Source organism: Siniperca chuatsi, linkage group LG6 (assembly GCF_020085105.1).
Source record: "Siniperca chuatsi isolate FFG_IHB_CAS linkage group LG6, ASM2008510v1, whole genome shotgun sequence".
NCBI classification, from domain to species: Eukaryota; Metazoa; Chordata; class Actinopteri; order Centrarchiformes; family Sinipercidae; genus Siniperca; species Siniperca chuatsi.
This window is the reverse complement of record NC_058047.1, coordinates 20,106,583-20,123,858: the sequence shown is the minus strand read 5'-3', so window position 1 is coordinate 20,123,858 and position 17,276 is coordinate 20,106,583. Positions and strand designations below refer to the sequence as shown.

General features: G+C 39.8%; 2 protein-coding genes and 1 long non-coding RNA gene across 6 annotated transcripts in view; 1 reads left to right on the top strand and 2 right to left on the bottom strand.

The window, feature by feature from the left end:
• Window positions 1-9,057, bottom strand: part of dot1l (DOT1-like histone H3K79 methyltransferase) — a 25,546-nt gene extending 16,489 nt beyond the window's left edge. The window contains exons 1-9 of one of the 3 annotated variants that reach the window (XM_044200441.1): window positions 8,595-9,057; window positions 3,683-3,726; window positions 3,486-3,560; window positions 2,998-3,061; window positions 2,306-2,534; window positions 1,806-1,900; window positions 1,217-1,279; window positions 1,047-1,102; window positions 580-659 (exon numbers count right to left, since the gene is read on the bottom strand). In XM_044200441.1, coding sequence (XP_044056376.1) covers window positions 580-659; window positions 1,047-1,102; window positions 1,217-1,279; window positions 1,806-1,900; window positions 2,306-2,534; window positions 2,998-3,061; window positions 3,486-3,560; window positions 3,683-3,726; window positions 8,595-8,675 — 787 coding nt within the window. In that variant the 5' untranslated portion in view covers window positions 8,676-9,057. The remainder of the gene's footprint in view (window positions 1-579; window positions 660-1,046; window positions 1,103-1,216; window positions 1,280-1,805; window positions 1,901-2,305; window positions 2,535-2,997; window positions 3,062-3,485; window positions 3,561-3,682; window positions 3,727-8,594) is intronic. The other 2 variants (XM_044200440.1, XM_044200442.1) reach the window with 2 other exon arrangements.
• On the top strand, window positions 4,353-15,228 carry LOC122878099. Of its 2 annotated transcripts, none has more exons than XR_006378408.1 (2): window positions 4,353-8,197; window positions 12,157-15,228. It is a non-coding gene; the product is annotated as an uncharacterized LOC122878099 (long non-coding RNA). The 2 variants fall into 2 exon arrangements; XR_006378409.1 differs by having other exon boundaries at window positions 4,353-8,569.
• ell (elongation factor RNA polymerase II) overlaps window positions 14,528-17,276 on the bottom strand; it is a 38,118-nt gene continuing 35,369 nt past the window's right edge. Inside the window, exon 12 of the mRNA XM_044200443.1 lies at window positions 14,528-17,276. Coding sequence (XP_044056378.1) covers window positions 17,166-17,276 — 111 coding nt within the window. The 3' untranslated portion in view covers window positions 14,528-17,165.

The window sequence follows — 17,276 nt, the reverse complement described above, 5'->3', positions numbered from 1 at the left end:
TAAGTATTCAAAATTGAGCTTAGCATAGTGGGGCTGTGAAGTCAAAGATCAAGTGCCAAGAGTTGACACGGTGACTACTGGATACCATCATCCATTGTTATTTTAATCACCAATGAGAGCAGCTGACTAAATATTTCTTCCCGCGAGCCAAGGCGTCACTCCAAGTGCTACCAACAGAAGGCCTCACAAACGTCTGTTGCCATAAAAAAGGCTATTAGCACCTGCTATTTAAAAGCCTTATTTGTCAACCTTTGATCAGTTTACTCCTGAGGCCTCATAAAATGTCTCAATTTGTTACGGCTCATCAACCAACTGCTCTGCCATACAAGTCAATTAAGGACAGCTAAACTGACAAATGAACACATGGCACACTGTGAGATTTAAGGACCAGTAGAATGAGAAACCCATATTTGTATATCATTGTTTTGTTTAAGAAAAGCTTGCTGATGTTAAGTTAGTAGTAGTATTTGAGTTGAGTGTCTTGTGGACATTACACTGTTAGCTTTCAAATAACTATAAATAATAATCCACAAGTAGTGATCACAAAAACAATTTAGTGGTTAGCTGAAAAATACTAACCTTCCTTCATGTTAGCAAAGCGCTCCTTCAGCTGGTGATCTACCTCTGGACCAAAGGCAAAGTTATTCACAAAAATAATACTGGAAGACAGACAGAGAAAGAAACATTTTAGATCTACAGTTTGCAGTAAAAAAATATTTACCTTGAAAGTCAAGTTTTGAGAGAGGAACATGTTCTGGCAAAATTCTGAGGATATGTTTAATTGTTAACTTTCTTCTTAACCTTTCATATAGAAGTCATGCGTATGATGCTCTTTAAACCTTTTGTCACTGAACAGTGTCAATAGCAATTCAAAATACTAAGTTTCATAATGGTACCATTTATTCTGTAATATGCCATGTATTAGATTACATTACAGTGTAGAGCGGTTTCTATTTTTCTAGTCCCTCAGTGTATAAATTCAGCTTAGAAATGGTCTTATTGGAAATAAATGGACATTGTTACTGTGGCCGGATTTGGTATACCACCTTGTGTTGGCGATCCTTTCCTTCCATTCTTCTGACAGAAAGTCACCTCTTTCCAGCTGAAAGAAACAGAGCAGAGTAAGGGTAAAAATCTTGAATACATGTGGATAAACCCAATATTTAAAATTTTAAGTGTGCATTATCAGTAAATGTAACACTAAGAGTCAACTTACTGTGTACTCCCCATGTTTCTTCCCATACCACTTCATCCACTTTTTAAACTCTTTATCCATGGTCTGAAAGATTGGATATTAATATTCACATTCTAACAAAATGATAATACAAGTTATTTTACACTAAAACAATCAGCACAGGATGTGTGTGTTCGAGAGGCAGTTCCAGAAAGGAGGATTAGCGAGTTAACGAGAGCCCTTCAGTGTAATTCTGGACATTGCCTTCACAGAAAAGCATCGTTTCTGGCACCAGTATGACTGAAAGACTTCTTTTACTGTCTTTTACTTTGATAACTAACACTGAGCTTTTGAGTTGATTTGCAGCTGGTTAGATTAACTGAAGGACACATTGAAGACTAACTGAACACAAAGACACACACAGCGTAATTTTGTTTTTGCCAAACTACTCTATTTATTTGCCAGAGGTGATTTGCACTGCACCAACACTGCGTCATTTCACTACAATGCATGAGGACGCGGTGATTTTTGACGCAGGGCTGTTGTCTGTGATAATGCAGCAAAAGTCTCGCTTTTCTCTGCTCCTTTTCTGGAGTACCCCTCTGGTCCTGCGAGATATTTATGCAGTTACCTCTGCATAGGTAGCTGGAATGTCTGCTTTCTCTACACCGTAGTAGTGTTTACAGTTGGTTGCCGCTGCAACCTGCAGCACTACCTGCCCCACTCCTGCAAATAAGAAACATTAGGTCTTACACCAAACAGACAAAGATACCTGGACTGTCAATTCAGCCACCTTATTTTTAACTTGACAACAATTATGTTGAAAACCATTTGTTTTATTCCACCTACACTGGCACACTGACCTACTCCTACAACTCTAAACATCTTCATTTTCCTTTAAAAATCAAAAAATCATTATTTGTTTAGCAAAAACTGTTCCCACTACACTATTAGTAAACTATTAACCTATTAACAATGTATCTGAAAGAGGGATACACTACGAAGTGGCTTTTTTCCTATTTCTCTCCTCAGTGGCATTTGGCTTTGTTTGGCAGAAATGCTGTTATGTAAAAGCACGGTTGGATCAATTCTTTCTGAAATCTGGACGTCCAAAAATAAGAGCAGACTAACCGCTGCCGAGGTCAACAAAGGTGTCATCTTCCATCATTTCCATCTCGTCGATGATCTGAGACACAAGGTCGAAAGAGGTCTCTCCATACACCTCAGGGGAGAAGGGCTCGTAGTTGTTCAGCTTCTCCGGGTCGGTCACTGAGTGGTTGTACACCTGCTGTAGGATGTGTCTCAGCAGCCCGTTGGAAGGGCGCTTGTTCAGCTTCATGGGCTGGGTGGTCCCCTTCCACTATAAGATAGAGGACTATAAATTTAATCACACAAAAAACAATCAAATCAAGGCATAATGTATTTCCCCATATATCAGTGTGTACATTGATACAGTGGTGCTGGCCTTTCAAAGAGAAGTACAAAAGAACACACTTGATGTTTTATAGAAAAAAAATGCAGATTTCTGAACAAAATTCATAAATACGTGTTTTTGAGAATTTTGTACACAAATGCGGACTAGATAGCAATTGCACTTATGAAACATCTTGGTCAGTAGCTAGAAGCAAAAATAATGAATTATAGATAAATATACTAAATCTTAGTCTTGTAAGACACTGTTAGGTCATGCGTAGCAGAGATCCAAAGGAACACTGGAATAGACTCACAGTACACAGATACAGCGTTGTTCACTTTTAGTGACTAATGTTTTCACATTCACTTCAACTACACAGCACTAAAAGCCTTCACATATACGGACTCACCAGCTGGTGAATGCTGTCGATGGCCCTGTTGTACTTGTCACAAAGTCTCTGCATACTCTCAAAGCTGTGAGAATAACAAGACACAAAATCAATACCATCATTTTGTACAAGATGAAATCCAACTTGCCAGTCCGACACCTATTTTACCGCTGACTTCACAAGAACACTTTTCAACTTCATACTCCAATTACAAATTTGTGTCAGTTGTGACATAGATTGGACACAAGGAAAACTTTTAGATTTAAATTATATTTTTGGCCTGAGAAAAACAAACTAAGACAAAGTAAAAAACAAAGACTTGAATTTAGACATACAAGCAGGCTGTTAGATCAGCAGTTAGCCTGACTGGAGGAAAGTGTTGACACTAAGAAGTTGTTTTTTTAACCATCTCATAATCTTCATAGATTTTGGATAAGTCCTTTTAGTATGCTTTCTAGTTTTTTCAGTGTCAATGTCACAAACAGATTAAGACATGACCCTTGGCTCACCTCTTGGTGTCGTAATCAATAAGTACGTAGTTTTCCATTGCAAGTTTGAGGTCTGGGATCTCCTCACACACCCACCTAGAGAAAACACACACATAAAATCGTCACTAGATCATACACCTGACACAGTCACTTACTGTCTGTGTGAATGTGGGAGTGTACATGTGGGAGTTGAGTCAGAGGGAGGAAAGGTCGCTTACCGAATGGTCTCGATGATTTCATGAGCAGCATCATGATGTTTATCCTGAAAACAGAGAGGGGCGGACAAAATGTTAACACCTCTCAGTATGACCTATTAAATTCAGCAGCACCACAAACTACAGCCTCCAAAATGACCATAAAGTTGAATCATCACCTCTCAAACACAGTCTCAACAAAAACGGAACATTACAGCTATCATGATGGTAGGATTTATTGCAAAATTGTTTTATTACACTGCATTGGTTTAATCTAGGTGTACCTAATAAACTGTCAACTGAGTGTAGAAAGCCCAAAACAGTCTGTAAAATGTAAACTCAATAAGCCAGGCAGCACAGGATATCATATTATAAGCCAAAGTATCTGAATAACTATTTCCTGGCTGTGTGTATCATGTAATTTATGGTGAGCAGAGTTTATTGTAAAGTATACATTAATTAAAAACAATAGCACACTGAAATGACTTAATTACACCTTCATGTTACCACAGTGCAATGATAACAACTATTATGTCTGATTCATCCTCTCATTGCAGTAACATCTGACAGGCATAACAGCCACTGCAGACACAACTGTGAGCACCAATGTCGCTGAATGCTGTTTAAACCAGTCAGGAACTCTGTCAATGTTTACAACACATACTATACACTCTGAATGAAGCAAGCTCTTCACCTTAGCAGTCTATTATATAAACCTGCACATTCACAAAGTCTATGTATCAAAGCAGTGGTGTGTAGACACAGCACTCAGATATACCTTAATTTATGTATAAAATGATTGCGTTCTAATGTTTTAGTGCAGTTTCTCAGACAGGGTGCAAATCAAACCATGCCTTAATCTAGAACAGTCGATATGGTTTTTGAATGGCTTTGTGAGACTTTGTAACTAATTCAACTATGGAGTCAGTTTACAAACAAAAAGTCAATAATGTGGTAGCATCTGAAGAATAGAAACAAACAAAACAAAAACTTTTAAGTGATAAGGACTGGGTGAAAAAGCGGTATAGGCTTCCCTCTTTGTGGCAATAATGCAAGCTTGGGCTCCAGCAGTGAAATAATCTCTACTGCATTTTCTTTGTAATTGTAAATTTTGGAAAGAGATTCCAACAGAATTACTGAGTGTCCTGTCAATAATTTCTAGTCCCTCTTGTAGTATTTGTTTGCCAAATAATCCATGTGTCTCTATTTACAGACAGCATTAATCTGAAGTTAAACCTGCCTCCTTGTAGGTTTAATTTAAATTTAATCTGGAGTAACTCTAACCTTCCTTCAGGAAATCAGTTCAGTTAATTAAAGACTTGGCTCAATCAGACTATTCCAAACCATGTCTGAGAAAGCCAATTTAAGTTAATCTAATCAAAAATGGCACTTTAGTCTACAACAAAGCTTAATAAAACAAAATAAGATTAATTATATTGATCACATGCAGGGAATCTATAGTTAGTAATCTTAGTTGGAGTATGCTCTACAGCTCTGTGGGAGTAATAGGACTCAAATTACACACAGAGCGCAGCCAGCCTGAGCCTGTTGCCTGAGCTGACCCACTGACCCACTTTCTGTCTCCTGCTCCAGCACATTGCCAAGGAGAGCCTCTGGTGGAGGAAAGAAAAGAGGGAAAGTAAGAGAGGAGGTGAAATAGGAGGGAAAAAGGAAAGAAAGTGAAACGGAGAAGAGCTAGAAACTGGGGAGAGTGAGGGGGCCAGAGAGAGGAGGGAAAGCCTGGTATTTGTCAGCTGTTTGAGGCCTGGCACAGCATCCGCAGCTAACAGCTCATAGCCTGGAGCTCCCAGCTTCCCGCTCAATACTGCCCGCCATTACTACACAAACTTCCGCCAAAGCTCAAAACATGCACACACACACTCAAATATGCATGGTCACACAGGAAATCTCCTACTATTTCTGTCAGCACAGCGTTACAGTTACAGCTATATTATCAAGCTAACTGCTAGCTGTGTTGCTAATAAAGAGCTTGAGCAAAAAATTCTTCAACATACATGAGCACAACAGATTTAACACACGGTGTTCCACTAAATAGGGAAGGTATACAAGGTGTGTAAAAGAGTCTGTGTGAGCGAGCGAATGAGATGCCGAAGGGGGGGAGGTCACCTGCTCACACAAAGACGGCACACAGCAACACCAGCACAGGGCTGCTGCTAAAAATAAATACCGTCTGAAAGCGAGAGTCTGACAAAAAGAACAGGAGACCCTCCTCTCTCCCCACTGTGGGTATACTGACGCATGCACGACTCCTCCTCTCTACACCACCTCTTCAGTCAATCTCTCCTAACATCAGTGTGACGCATCGTGGGTGTAGGGGTTTTACACCACACACTGCTCCACTACGTATACATCAGCAGCCTACGAGAACAAATGACTAAGGCAGGCGTGCCACTTACACCCTTGTACTACTCTTACTAGCCACGAAATACAACTAATTCTCTTGGTGGCAAACAAACTAACAGGGCATCAGTATCTAAAACAAGATACTGGTGCTACTGCTAACTTATCTTTTCTGTCTTTTTTTAATTTGTGAAAAATTCTTGTGTGTACAGTTAGTATCTGATTATTACAAACATACTGCTATCCAGAGGAGCTGTCTTGACATGGTCATTTGCTTTATCTTGACAGACAAGCACAGCAGGTCACATGTTGATGACACTGAGTGTCTGCAATTCAGCTGACCTGCATTGGCTGGCTGCCTGGCTCCAACACTGTGCATTAAAGTCACTTCCATAACCACAGTAGCATAACTGCAAATATGACAGTTGCCTTTAGTTTTTCCATTTCAGTGCTGCAACACTTCTATCCTAAGAGTTGTGCTCAGACACCATAGATTTTATAACAGTAATTGCAGCCTTGTAAATAATAGGTGAAGTACACAGGTGAGGACCAAAGACATTCAGCAGTACTTGAGCAGCAGTGTGTCTTTTAAATGCTATGTAGGCCTGGTTAGTGCCCACACCCAGAACCAGATGGACAAAGAGCTGCACCACCCCAGAGGTGCTCTTCATATGGAAACATTTATAGATGCACAGATGTGGGGATTTAGTGAGAGATGGGGAGAGAGAAGGGGAGAAACACAGAGCAAAAGAAAGAGTATTTTTTGGGACTTCATTCTGGATGCCAGATTAGTGTAGCAGCACGCCTTATATTGCAACAGTCTGTACAACAGCCATGTTGTATGTATCAAAACACAGACAGCACTGTGTTCATGCTCTGTGGGTGAGATAAGCAATTTTAATGCTCTGTGGGAGTGAAGAATGAATCTACATGGAGTGGGATCTGTTGCTACCACCAAGCAGTTCAACAAGGGTAAAAACTGATAATTAAACATGACTAGAACAAAAAAACACTTGAGCGCAGATACTGGCAAGTGTTTTTGAATTCTATTAATATAGCATTGCTGAATAGGAGAAGTCTCTTCTATCCTCCTCCCTGTCGAGTTGACCATATGGACATGAGAGGAGGGAAAAAGAGAGAGGAAGTCTTTCCCCTTTGAAAACAGGAGGAGTGCACCACATGAATAGGCTCCATATTGCAGAACTCCACATGCAGGACCATCAGCTGTTTCTAAGCACGACAGCTAGTCCCAGTATAAATAGCTATCACGCAGGTAAACAGTATATTCAACAGTGTAAGTTCCTGATATGCGTGTTCTTGTGTTGATCCTTACAGACCATAACATAAAGTAATGGGTGAGGCAATAAATCCAGGAGGGAGGGACTGTGAGTGTTATCAGACTCTGGCCTAGTGTAAAGGGAAGGTCAACTCTGCTAGTCAAAGCAGAGAGGAGCGGCTAATTACATCAACAAGTAATTCTGACTCAGTGACTTGAAACTCAGTCAGTTTGTATTGTGATGATGGGATAAACAAACTAACTGATGGAACTGAAATAACCAGAATTGCCAGACTAGGTACAGTGCACGTGAAGAGGAGATGTACCTAAAAACCCCTCTCAGACATTCTGAGAAATTCAGCTTTTTTCAGTCAGCACTAACTGTCTCACCGCAATTACTATAAATGAGAAACACTGTTCAAGTTAACTATATACACCACTGAAAAGACCACAGAACTTGCAACTGCTTCCCTTTCCGTTTCTCTTTAATGAGTCAACTGCAATCAGCCACTGACAGCGTGCTACATGGAAATACAACTAAGAGAAAAGTAGTCTCTTTCTTGGCAAGCATGACTATTACTGCCTAGAGAAATGACAGATCAGGGGACAAATGGATGTATAGAGCTCAAACGACCAAACACAACCAGCTGGTCTCAATCATAAGGATGTTATGAGATAACAAAACACAGAAAGCACTCGAGGAATGCAATTCGGCCATTCAAATGCATGCAGCATCGAGAAACACAGACCTCACAGAGTTCATACACACACACACACACCCATCTTGTACTTTATATCGTTATGTGTACTGTGTGATTGTTTACTGGTATCAAATGGTGGATCTGAGCAGAGAAAACATGAAGGAACATGAAGGGCCATAGCCGAGACACTTCGGGGTTACGGTGAGACTGACATGATGCATGATGTGAAGGGTAGTCTGTTTCAGTCGCTCCAATTTCAAAACACCTTCTAATTACTGGGTGTCAATATCTGGGTTAGTTGTACTTGTCGCTACCTAGTAACGTTACTTTGCTCAAACGTACCGTAGTCTATGTCACAATTGTCTGTGAATAATTTATGGTAGCACAGTTGAAAAACAAGCTAAATATCTGATCAGTCATCGTAGCTGGCTCATACAACATGTCTTTCACCATCCCGACCAGTGTGACCTGATTACCCGGCCGAACGTGCCATGGCTCCTTCAGCTAGCCAATGTTAGCAAAGAGCTAGCTAACAAAGACAAAACCACAGAGAAAAATCTAAATATGTAACGGGTGAGTTTTAAGGTGTAACACTTACGTATACTGGTAATGGCCACGGATAGCCAGCAGGTTCTGCTCCAACCGGCGATTTGAGCTTGAGCTCCAGCTTTTCTCCCATTCTACACTTCACGGCGGCTTGGCTGTGATAGATACCTAGCTAGCTAGTAACTGCTCTCTGTTAGCCAGCTGGTCGGTTAGCGAGCGAGCTACAACGTGAACATTTTGTAAGAAAAAAACGTTGAAACGCGTGAAGTAAAAAATACGTCGCTCGTTACACGGTAAATACACACACGATACGGTCAAGTGTATAAACGTATCTGCCTCGGGTTTCTATTTTGAATAAAATGCCTGTTTATGTCCACTGGCAATAATACCTCGTCCGTATCGCCGCCATCTTGCCCGGCATGAATATATATGGCATGAGGCCACTGGTAGCAGAGGGGACACAGACGTCACCGGGGAGATCGTGATCTCAGCTCGTGAACAGAGTAGCATGCACTGAGCACCAGCGAGCACCCGTCCCACGGCGCGTGAGCGCTTAGTTAACGTCACGACTCTTTGCCAGCTCAGTACAATGTTAATAAACATAAGATTTACGCAGACCTGCATAAACTTTCTGTCATTGAACATTATTATGACTGTTCATCATGAGACAAACTGCACCCAGTGCTGACTTCCACTTTAATATAGCCAAGTTTTCTGTCACACAGTCAGGTCATAGCATAAACATTTTAGACAATAATAATTTAATACATTACATATTATACTGTTCTTAATATTATATAATAATATGGTATTATACTATAGTGTAATATTAATTAGAAGCATTGTGTTGTATTGCAATCTATTGCAAAGTAAGCTGTTACAAACGACCAACACACATAATCAGACCATGGAGCACATCTGCAAACTTGGTCTCTCTCCCATAGTAGACCTTCAGTCATGTAGCAGACAGCAGTGTGTGCCAGCAAGCTCAACACCTGAGTCCTAGAACTGGCACACATATATGGAATGCACATGCTTAATAATGTTGATTACACTTGTATGTGATAAGTAAAAATGTCAGCTGTGAGAAAGGTACTGTAATATGGGCTGCACAGTGGCTCACTGCAACTGATGTTGGGGCTGTGTGGAGTTTCTCCCTGTATCAGTGAGGGTTTACTCCTGGTGCTCCCATTTCAGATATTAATTAGGACTTTAATAAAAGTCTTTAAAATGCATTTTCTGTCAGAGGAAGATAGAGTTATAAATACTGAACTCGGATTGAAGTAAGAAAATGCATTTCATGACAGTTGAAATAAATTGCAAAGCATTGCTGGAAATGCTGAAATCTGAAATGAATTGCCTCAAAAATCTGAAAGCTCAAATGCATTTGACTGCATTGCTGAAAAAACGTGGATGTTGAAATGTAAAACTGGCAGAGTTGGAAGCATAACTGCATTACCTAACCCACTGATGGAAAAGCTGGAAGGTAAATTGAAATACTGTCAAAGCTGGATGTTGAAATAAATTGCCTTAAAATTAATTAATAAATAATAAAAATTCATATCAGACAGATTAAATGCATTGGTAAACACTTTGGAACATAAAATGCATTGCCCTAAAGAGCTGCAAAGTAGAATGTATTGCATTAGAAGAAGGGGGCTGAACGGCAGTGCGTTGAAAAGGTTAAAAGACGAAATGCATTGATTACGAGCATGTTCATATACAGAAAATGATTGATGAATGAAAGAAGAGAACAAAGCACTAAGATAAGTTGAAGTTCAAGCACTGTCAGGCATGGAAAGTGCAGATGTAAGTTTGTATATGACCTGAAGTTGACTGAAAGGTGATGAACTGTCAATTAAAAATTTAAGCTCTGAAAGGAGAAAAATACCAGGTAAAATAAAGTGTAACGTGTATAAAGGCCTTTATTTTGATAATCTGACATACTACAGCACCCCCTGGTAAGGTCCTGTTACCATCTGGGGACTTTTATTTAGAAAATCTGGCATACTCCAGAGTAAGCTAGCTAGCTTACTCCAGATAACCTCCTGTTTCCTGGTTTGGGACTTATTAGGTGAACCCACGGCTGGAGGTGGTGTGTGAGAGAGAGACAGATAGTTTTAAATAAAGGAGAGAGAGAGATGTCTCAACTGCTCAAAAGAGCTTAACAGCAACACACCAATCAGAAACAGAGGCACAAAGTGCTGGAGTGTAATTAGCCAATCAAAATCAGCTGTGTGTTACTGTATCTGGGGCCTGAAAAAGCTGAGGCTAAATCAGTGGGAGGTACCACTCGAACAAGACACCAAAACTCAAAAACTATAGGTAATATCGCTGAAATGTTTTCACTGTGAGAGTCAGAAGACTTTGCGGAAAATGTAGACATGTAATTTGTGTAGAAAAGTTTAAAATGACTACTGAGAAATTAGAGTTTAAAAAGTCCAAACATTTGTGTTTTGCTCTAGAGTGTGAGAGCTAAAATAACATTGGAGTCAGTGGAACAGTTGAAGGGCTCTCTTGGTGCTTTGAGGCAGAAAATTAAAACATTGCAAGTCCTAATGCTTAAATAGTGACATTGTGTGGAAGAGTACAAATGTGTCTACATTTTGATGTATAAATTGTGTTTGAGAAGTGAACGTTGTGGGAGTAATGAGGGCTGAAGTCATCGCATTTTGAAAAAGCCAAACAGCAGAAGAGGATAAGTGGGAGACATCAAAGGCGATGTGACATGCTCTAAGTAGCGCAATACACACCCATTATGTACTCAGAAAAGGACTGAAAAAAGCATAAAACTGTGATAAAATATTTCAAAAGGCTAAATGGAAGATTAATAGTTCAAATTCTACGACTCGTTTAAAGTTTAAATGATGAAATGTCTGTCGCTGAAAGTATGCTGAAGTAGAAGTCGACATAAAAACGTATGGAAGACGGGATGAGAATAATAAAGAGTGACAATAACAATGTGAATGCTGCATTCACTAATTCACTTCACTAATTAACCTTGTAACACATAAATGTAGCTGGCCTTTGATATACACATACATATTTACACACACTCACACAATTAATTCAAATATACTAATGCATTGGATAGAATAGTACCACATACATGTGTTGTGTATGAATTCTTGTTATTGACAGAACAAGAATTTAAATGTAAGGATGAGTGGATAAATGACTCTACAGAATGATGTGTTTACAGCCCAGAGTCAAAAGTGTAATGTCCTCAGCTCATTCACAGAAAAGTTGGCTGATACAGCGTCTGCAATCTTCAACAGAGCCAGTATTGTTTAGAAGACGGTTTAGTCATGTGCAGCCTGAATGTGACATGAGATTATAGTTGAAAAGCTTGACCATCAACCATAAAATTAAATTAAAATTCATACCAGTCTAATTAAACTTTAAGACCAGCACAAACACCACCTGCCTTGCTACAGTGCCTGTACTTTGTTATTACAAAAAGTATTTATTGGATGCTCACAAAATAGTGCATTACATTTCTCAAATAAAGCATTGTTTGCCAATTGTTTCATCAAGTATGACAGATGCAATAGACTCGAAGAAGTAAAAAAACATCTTATATCCTTTAAAATGTAATCTTTTTCTCTATCTAGACCTTCTGATTGGAGATTTCTAATCAGACGAGGACGTGGTGTCAGCAACAAGATCAGCGGTGAGGGGAAACAATCCTCCTACTGTTAAAAATGACGCTGAAGGTCATAACAGTCACTATGAAGTGCTCACTGTCATTGAAGAATCACCCACTGTCCCACACAGAGAGACAGTGACACAGGACCCATAACAGAGGACAAGACACAGCGGGCTGCAAGAGACACAGACACTGCAGAACGAACAAGAGGTAATCAAGATGATAAACTCAAATGTTTATCATCTGGATTATAGGCTGGCTTTGGCTGTAAATCAGCAGAGCTGGTTATTGCTCTGTGCTTTCAACGCCCACCTCCCAACAGGTCTGTGGACACAAGTGTGCACCAGTACTGTTGTGTGTTCAATTCTCTGCACCAGGAGTACAAAATTAATCAAACTCAGAGAAAACTACAGCCAGCAGAGTAGCAATTGTGAGTCTTATTGTTGCATTGCACTGTCTACCGTTAAAGGCTTAGTGGAGCACCGTCATTGGCTCTTTGACACAAGTAACAAAATTAATTTCTATCATACTGTATTGGTTAATTTGGTCTGAAATCAGGTGCCATAACCCTCACGGATGAGAGTTCAGTTATCACACTGATTATATTTTATAATGATAATAGTTACACTGTTAACTTTGTTGGAGAAATCACATTCGCACTCACTTCGGTCTTCATTTTAACGATCGTATTTTTTATGTGGGATCATATTAAGGCTGTTTTCAAACAACTGTCTGTCCTTGTACTTTGGTCTTTTATGTGCTTGTCACAGTTTGCTAAGCTGCCCATAATTCAGGTGCCAGGAATCAGAAATGTTTTTCAATCAGCATATCAACCTATATGTATGAGGCCAGTATTAGCTGTTTCTGTGGTTGGTTGTAAAGATGTGCAGGTTAAAAATGAACCATTTTACTTGAATCTATTATGAAATGCCCTCGTGTCTAATACACATACCAACTACCTCAAATAATTGATTGACCTTTATTTCAACCATAGCCTACATTTTCACATTAAAGCACTGACCCGAACTGTTAGCAGAGACAATCTAAATAGAAGTAGACCCCCTCTCTGCATTTCAGCGCAGAAATCCCAGACAAATAAAATCCTGACTAAAAAAAGTCTGACTAGTAAAACCTTTGAAACACAGATGTGAGCTCTCCGTTTCTCTGCTGTGCGTGTGTGTAAACATGTCAGTGTATATGCTGCTGTATGTTGATGAGAGGGAGCTTGTGGCAGCTTGCCACAGTGAACTCGCTGACCGGGCCCCCCTCCAGCTCCCTGAGCAGCGCTGAGGCCAACTTTGGGATGGGAGCCAGTAGCAGCATAGCGAGGCTCAGGCACAGCTCAGCCCGGCCAACTGGAACACAGTCGCTATGTAGATTTCTGGGATCTGTCACGGTGTGTCAGATTACAGCGAGCCCTGTCCTCTCTGTTGCCTTGCAGGAGCATCTTCTACCCACGCAGCTGTGCCAGGGCCTTTTTTGGATCCATGTGTCAGTGCAAGGCACAGACTTGGCAGTAAACCCCACAAGTTCATGGGATAAAAGGGGATGCCTATTAGACACAGGCAACATATACAGAGTACTATAGTCTGCACTAACACCCTAAATACAAAAGGAATGGTTTAACTAACCTTCACCATCATTCCCTTGCAATCAAACGGATTCCTGAGGGTGTCACTAACCGTACACAACAGTTTACCTCTCAGGAGAAACAAGGCAAACTAGGGAGACTAGAGGGATCCAAATGTTTCTATTAATTTTTTTTTTTTAAAACAAAAACAAGGTGTGCCAGCACTATGTGGAGGCTTTTGAAAATAAGTGTGAAACTGCTGCCATCTACAGGACATCCTCCATTCACTGCAGGCCACAGTAATTGTAAACAAATGTTAGAATACTGACAAGTCCATTAAACAGAGATGAAAAAAAAGAAAGCTATATCAAATACATCAGTTTCTCATTTATAATAGTTTTATGGAATAGCATATCCCGACTTGTCTCGGTGCTTCCAAAAACCTGTTTTTGGGGCTAAAAATATATGCTCTACATACTTTTCAAAGGAAAAAGTTACATCTTTTGACTTTTGTCAAAGCTATGTGATAAAAATTGTGCTGCTGTCTAATTGTGTATCTATCAGAAACAAACCAAACACCAACTGTATTTGTTGGTGTCATGGCATCCATGTTCAATACAATTATTCTCCATAACAATGTAAGATGTTTAATCATATTTGGAATACAGCATTAATGCTAAAATACACAGAAATCTTGTGTCTTCTATGCAGTAATTAATGCTAAAATTCAACCTCATTAAAATAATGGACAACACCTACTTCAGAATTTCACAAATAAGGATTTGAAAGAATTTTATTGAAACAAAGATCAATTTCAGTCCCAGTCCCTTATGGTTTTCAAAAAGCGTGCTTTGGGTTTTAGCGCCAACATTTCATGACTCTTCTCCAAAGCCCTCTTTGCTTATACAGCAGCATGTATATACCCTATACAACAGGTCATTTTGGCACAATCAACTCATACAGCGGTTCTCCTGTGCTGGCATATAGTTACTTTCAAACAGTTTGCTCTCCCTCGGAGCAAAATGTGTTTACTGATGAACTCATTCACAATAGATTTTGACCGTAATAGGAGGTGCAGTACAGTAATCATGTCAGAATGTTTCTAGAAAACAAGATACAGTAAGAATGGTGAAGTGTCTTTCTTGTTAAAGGTTGCAGTACTGGGCCATGCTGGGTGTTGATTCTGGTAACAAGACATTCACCTTTACAAACTTTACGTCCCTTGCCCAGCCATCAGAGTCCCAGACCCAGCCTCCGTCTAGACCCAGCCGCATCGTTGTGATGAGTCTTGGCACACTGGCCTTAATGTAGTGTTTGCATTAGGAGTGATATAATCTGAAACCTGGCATTACATTGAAACACTTGAGCCCAGCCATGCAAATCCCATCTGGAGCAAAGAAGCCTCCTCTGACTTCTCACAAGAAAAACACTGAGAAAGTTTCAATTGGATGATAAGTTCTTACAAAAGAAATGATGACAGGAAGTAGAGAATACCACGACATGTTCCTTTGCCAACATTTGGTAGAGCGTTTTTGTTTCATCCCACTCGGTAAGCACTTTGGTATACATGCTGGTCAGAGCCATGTCGAATTGATTATATACTAATTCTGCTGGACTAGGCCTCTGCTTGGATTTTGATATCCTTGAGCAGTCCCCAGTAAAGATACAAAGACTGTTCATTGTAACACATTCATAAAGCATGCACTCTGATGGACAAAGAGAAAAGTCATTTGGACAAAACCCCCAGGTAAGAGCAAGATCAGGAGAAAAAGTGCTGATTTTTCATATTCACATAAAAAGATCGATATAAGAAATGCATTTGCTGACTAAACTTGGCTCGCTCGTTCATCAGGTCAAGTTCTGATACAGCATTTCTAATTTGTCTACGGATACGTCGAGTGCATCCGCCTTGACGCGGCGTTTCTCAGAGAGGAGAGCTGATCCAGGAAATAGATTTCAGGTCAACCTCCGCGAATTTCTGACATCACATTTGAAAAGGCAAAAACTGGTCGCAGGTGAGCCTTCCTTCTCTGACAGGCCTCCACCTGGAAGATGATCAAGGATGGCTTCAGCTTAACAGTCGTCTCGACGGACTCATGTGGGTCAATGAGCAGACAAAACAAAACAAAAACAATCTTTAAAAAGACACTGTAAACACTATTTTAACATAACTGAAGGTGACAATAATGACTTTGGAGATATCAGATCTCTGTATCAACCTAAGTTTTGAACATTTTGAAGATGAGAAGAAAAAGCCTGCAGGTCTGCATCCCCTATCTGCATTATCTTACAATTAGAGGATCTTCTGAAGCATGATAAAGAGTACAACTGGCAATGAACTCTTCAGATAACTTTGAATACTCATATTGCTACAAAAGCCATCATAACCTAAACTGGAAAGACAACCAATTAAGAGCTAAATCTAGTTTTTCATTGATACAATATGATGAACAATAACTAAAGGACCACTGCTGTAACTGATGAACAAGCACTGCAGCTCGCCATGGCTGAGTGAGGAGACTGTTCTAAGAGAATCTAAAGCTCAAGAGTGACTGGAAACTTTCACACACGTCCCCCTCTGTTAAGACATCTGCACATGATTTTAGAAAAGCCAAGCGCACAAACCTGCGTCTGACTGTGTGCATTTAGAAGCGTTGTTTTGATTTAATCAACAGTAATATCTGCATCTTTTTAAAAAGAAAAAAATAACGCCAAAAGATGACAATTAGATGGGCAAGGCAGCTTCTGAATAAAATACTGGCTGACATTCAAGATGTGAAGACAGAAAATAAGAGAGACAGCTTTTAAGTACTGATATTGAGGAGTGTAAAACAGACTCTTCCCCCCAAGTTAAGAGTCAAAAATAAATAAAGAGAAAAACAGACATAAATTCAACATCACAGCCATTTCGATTGAGTATATGGGGAAAACTGATGAATCGTTCACTTAACTTCTCTTTACTCAAAAACAAATTAATTGCCCCCTTATCTCTAGTTTCAAAAGCAAGAAAGGTTATTTGGATATCTCCCGAAAGTGGGAAAATGTCCACGTTTGACTCTTTCAGAGTTCTGTGCACTATAAGCAGGGTGGGCTGCTGAGAAAAATAAAGCCACACAGAACCTTTTTTCTGGATGCATTGTAACTACACAGACGGACCTGGCACAACCCCATCTTCCAAAAAGAAAAGAAGAAAAAAAAAAAAAAAGAGAAAAAGATTGTGGGTCCTGTTAAGTCCTCACTAGAGCCTTTGGCCCCAATGAGGGAAATACTCCCTTCATGGCATCTTTCATGAGAATTTTTTTTTTTAATTTTTTTTTTTTTTTTTTTAAATAGCACAAGCGGAATCCAGAGTTTTCCTTTATCTGCTTGGCTTCCAGAGATAACAGGGAAACAATGTCTAGTAACTACTTTTGAAGTTGCTGTTGATCGTACTCTGCAATAAGTCTCTTTATATGTGCCAGTTTGTTGTGTAGATATTCACAGCGGTTCTTCTCTTGGCTATAGTTTGGATTAGT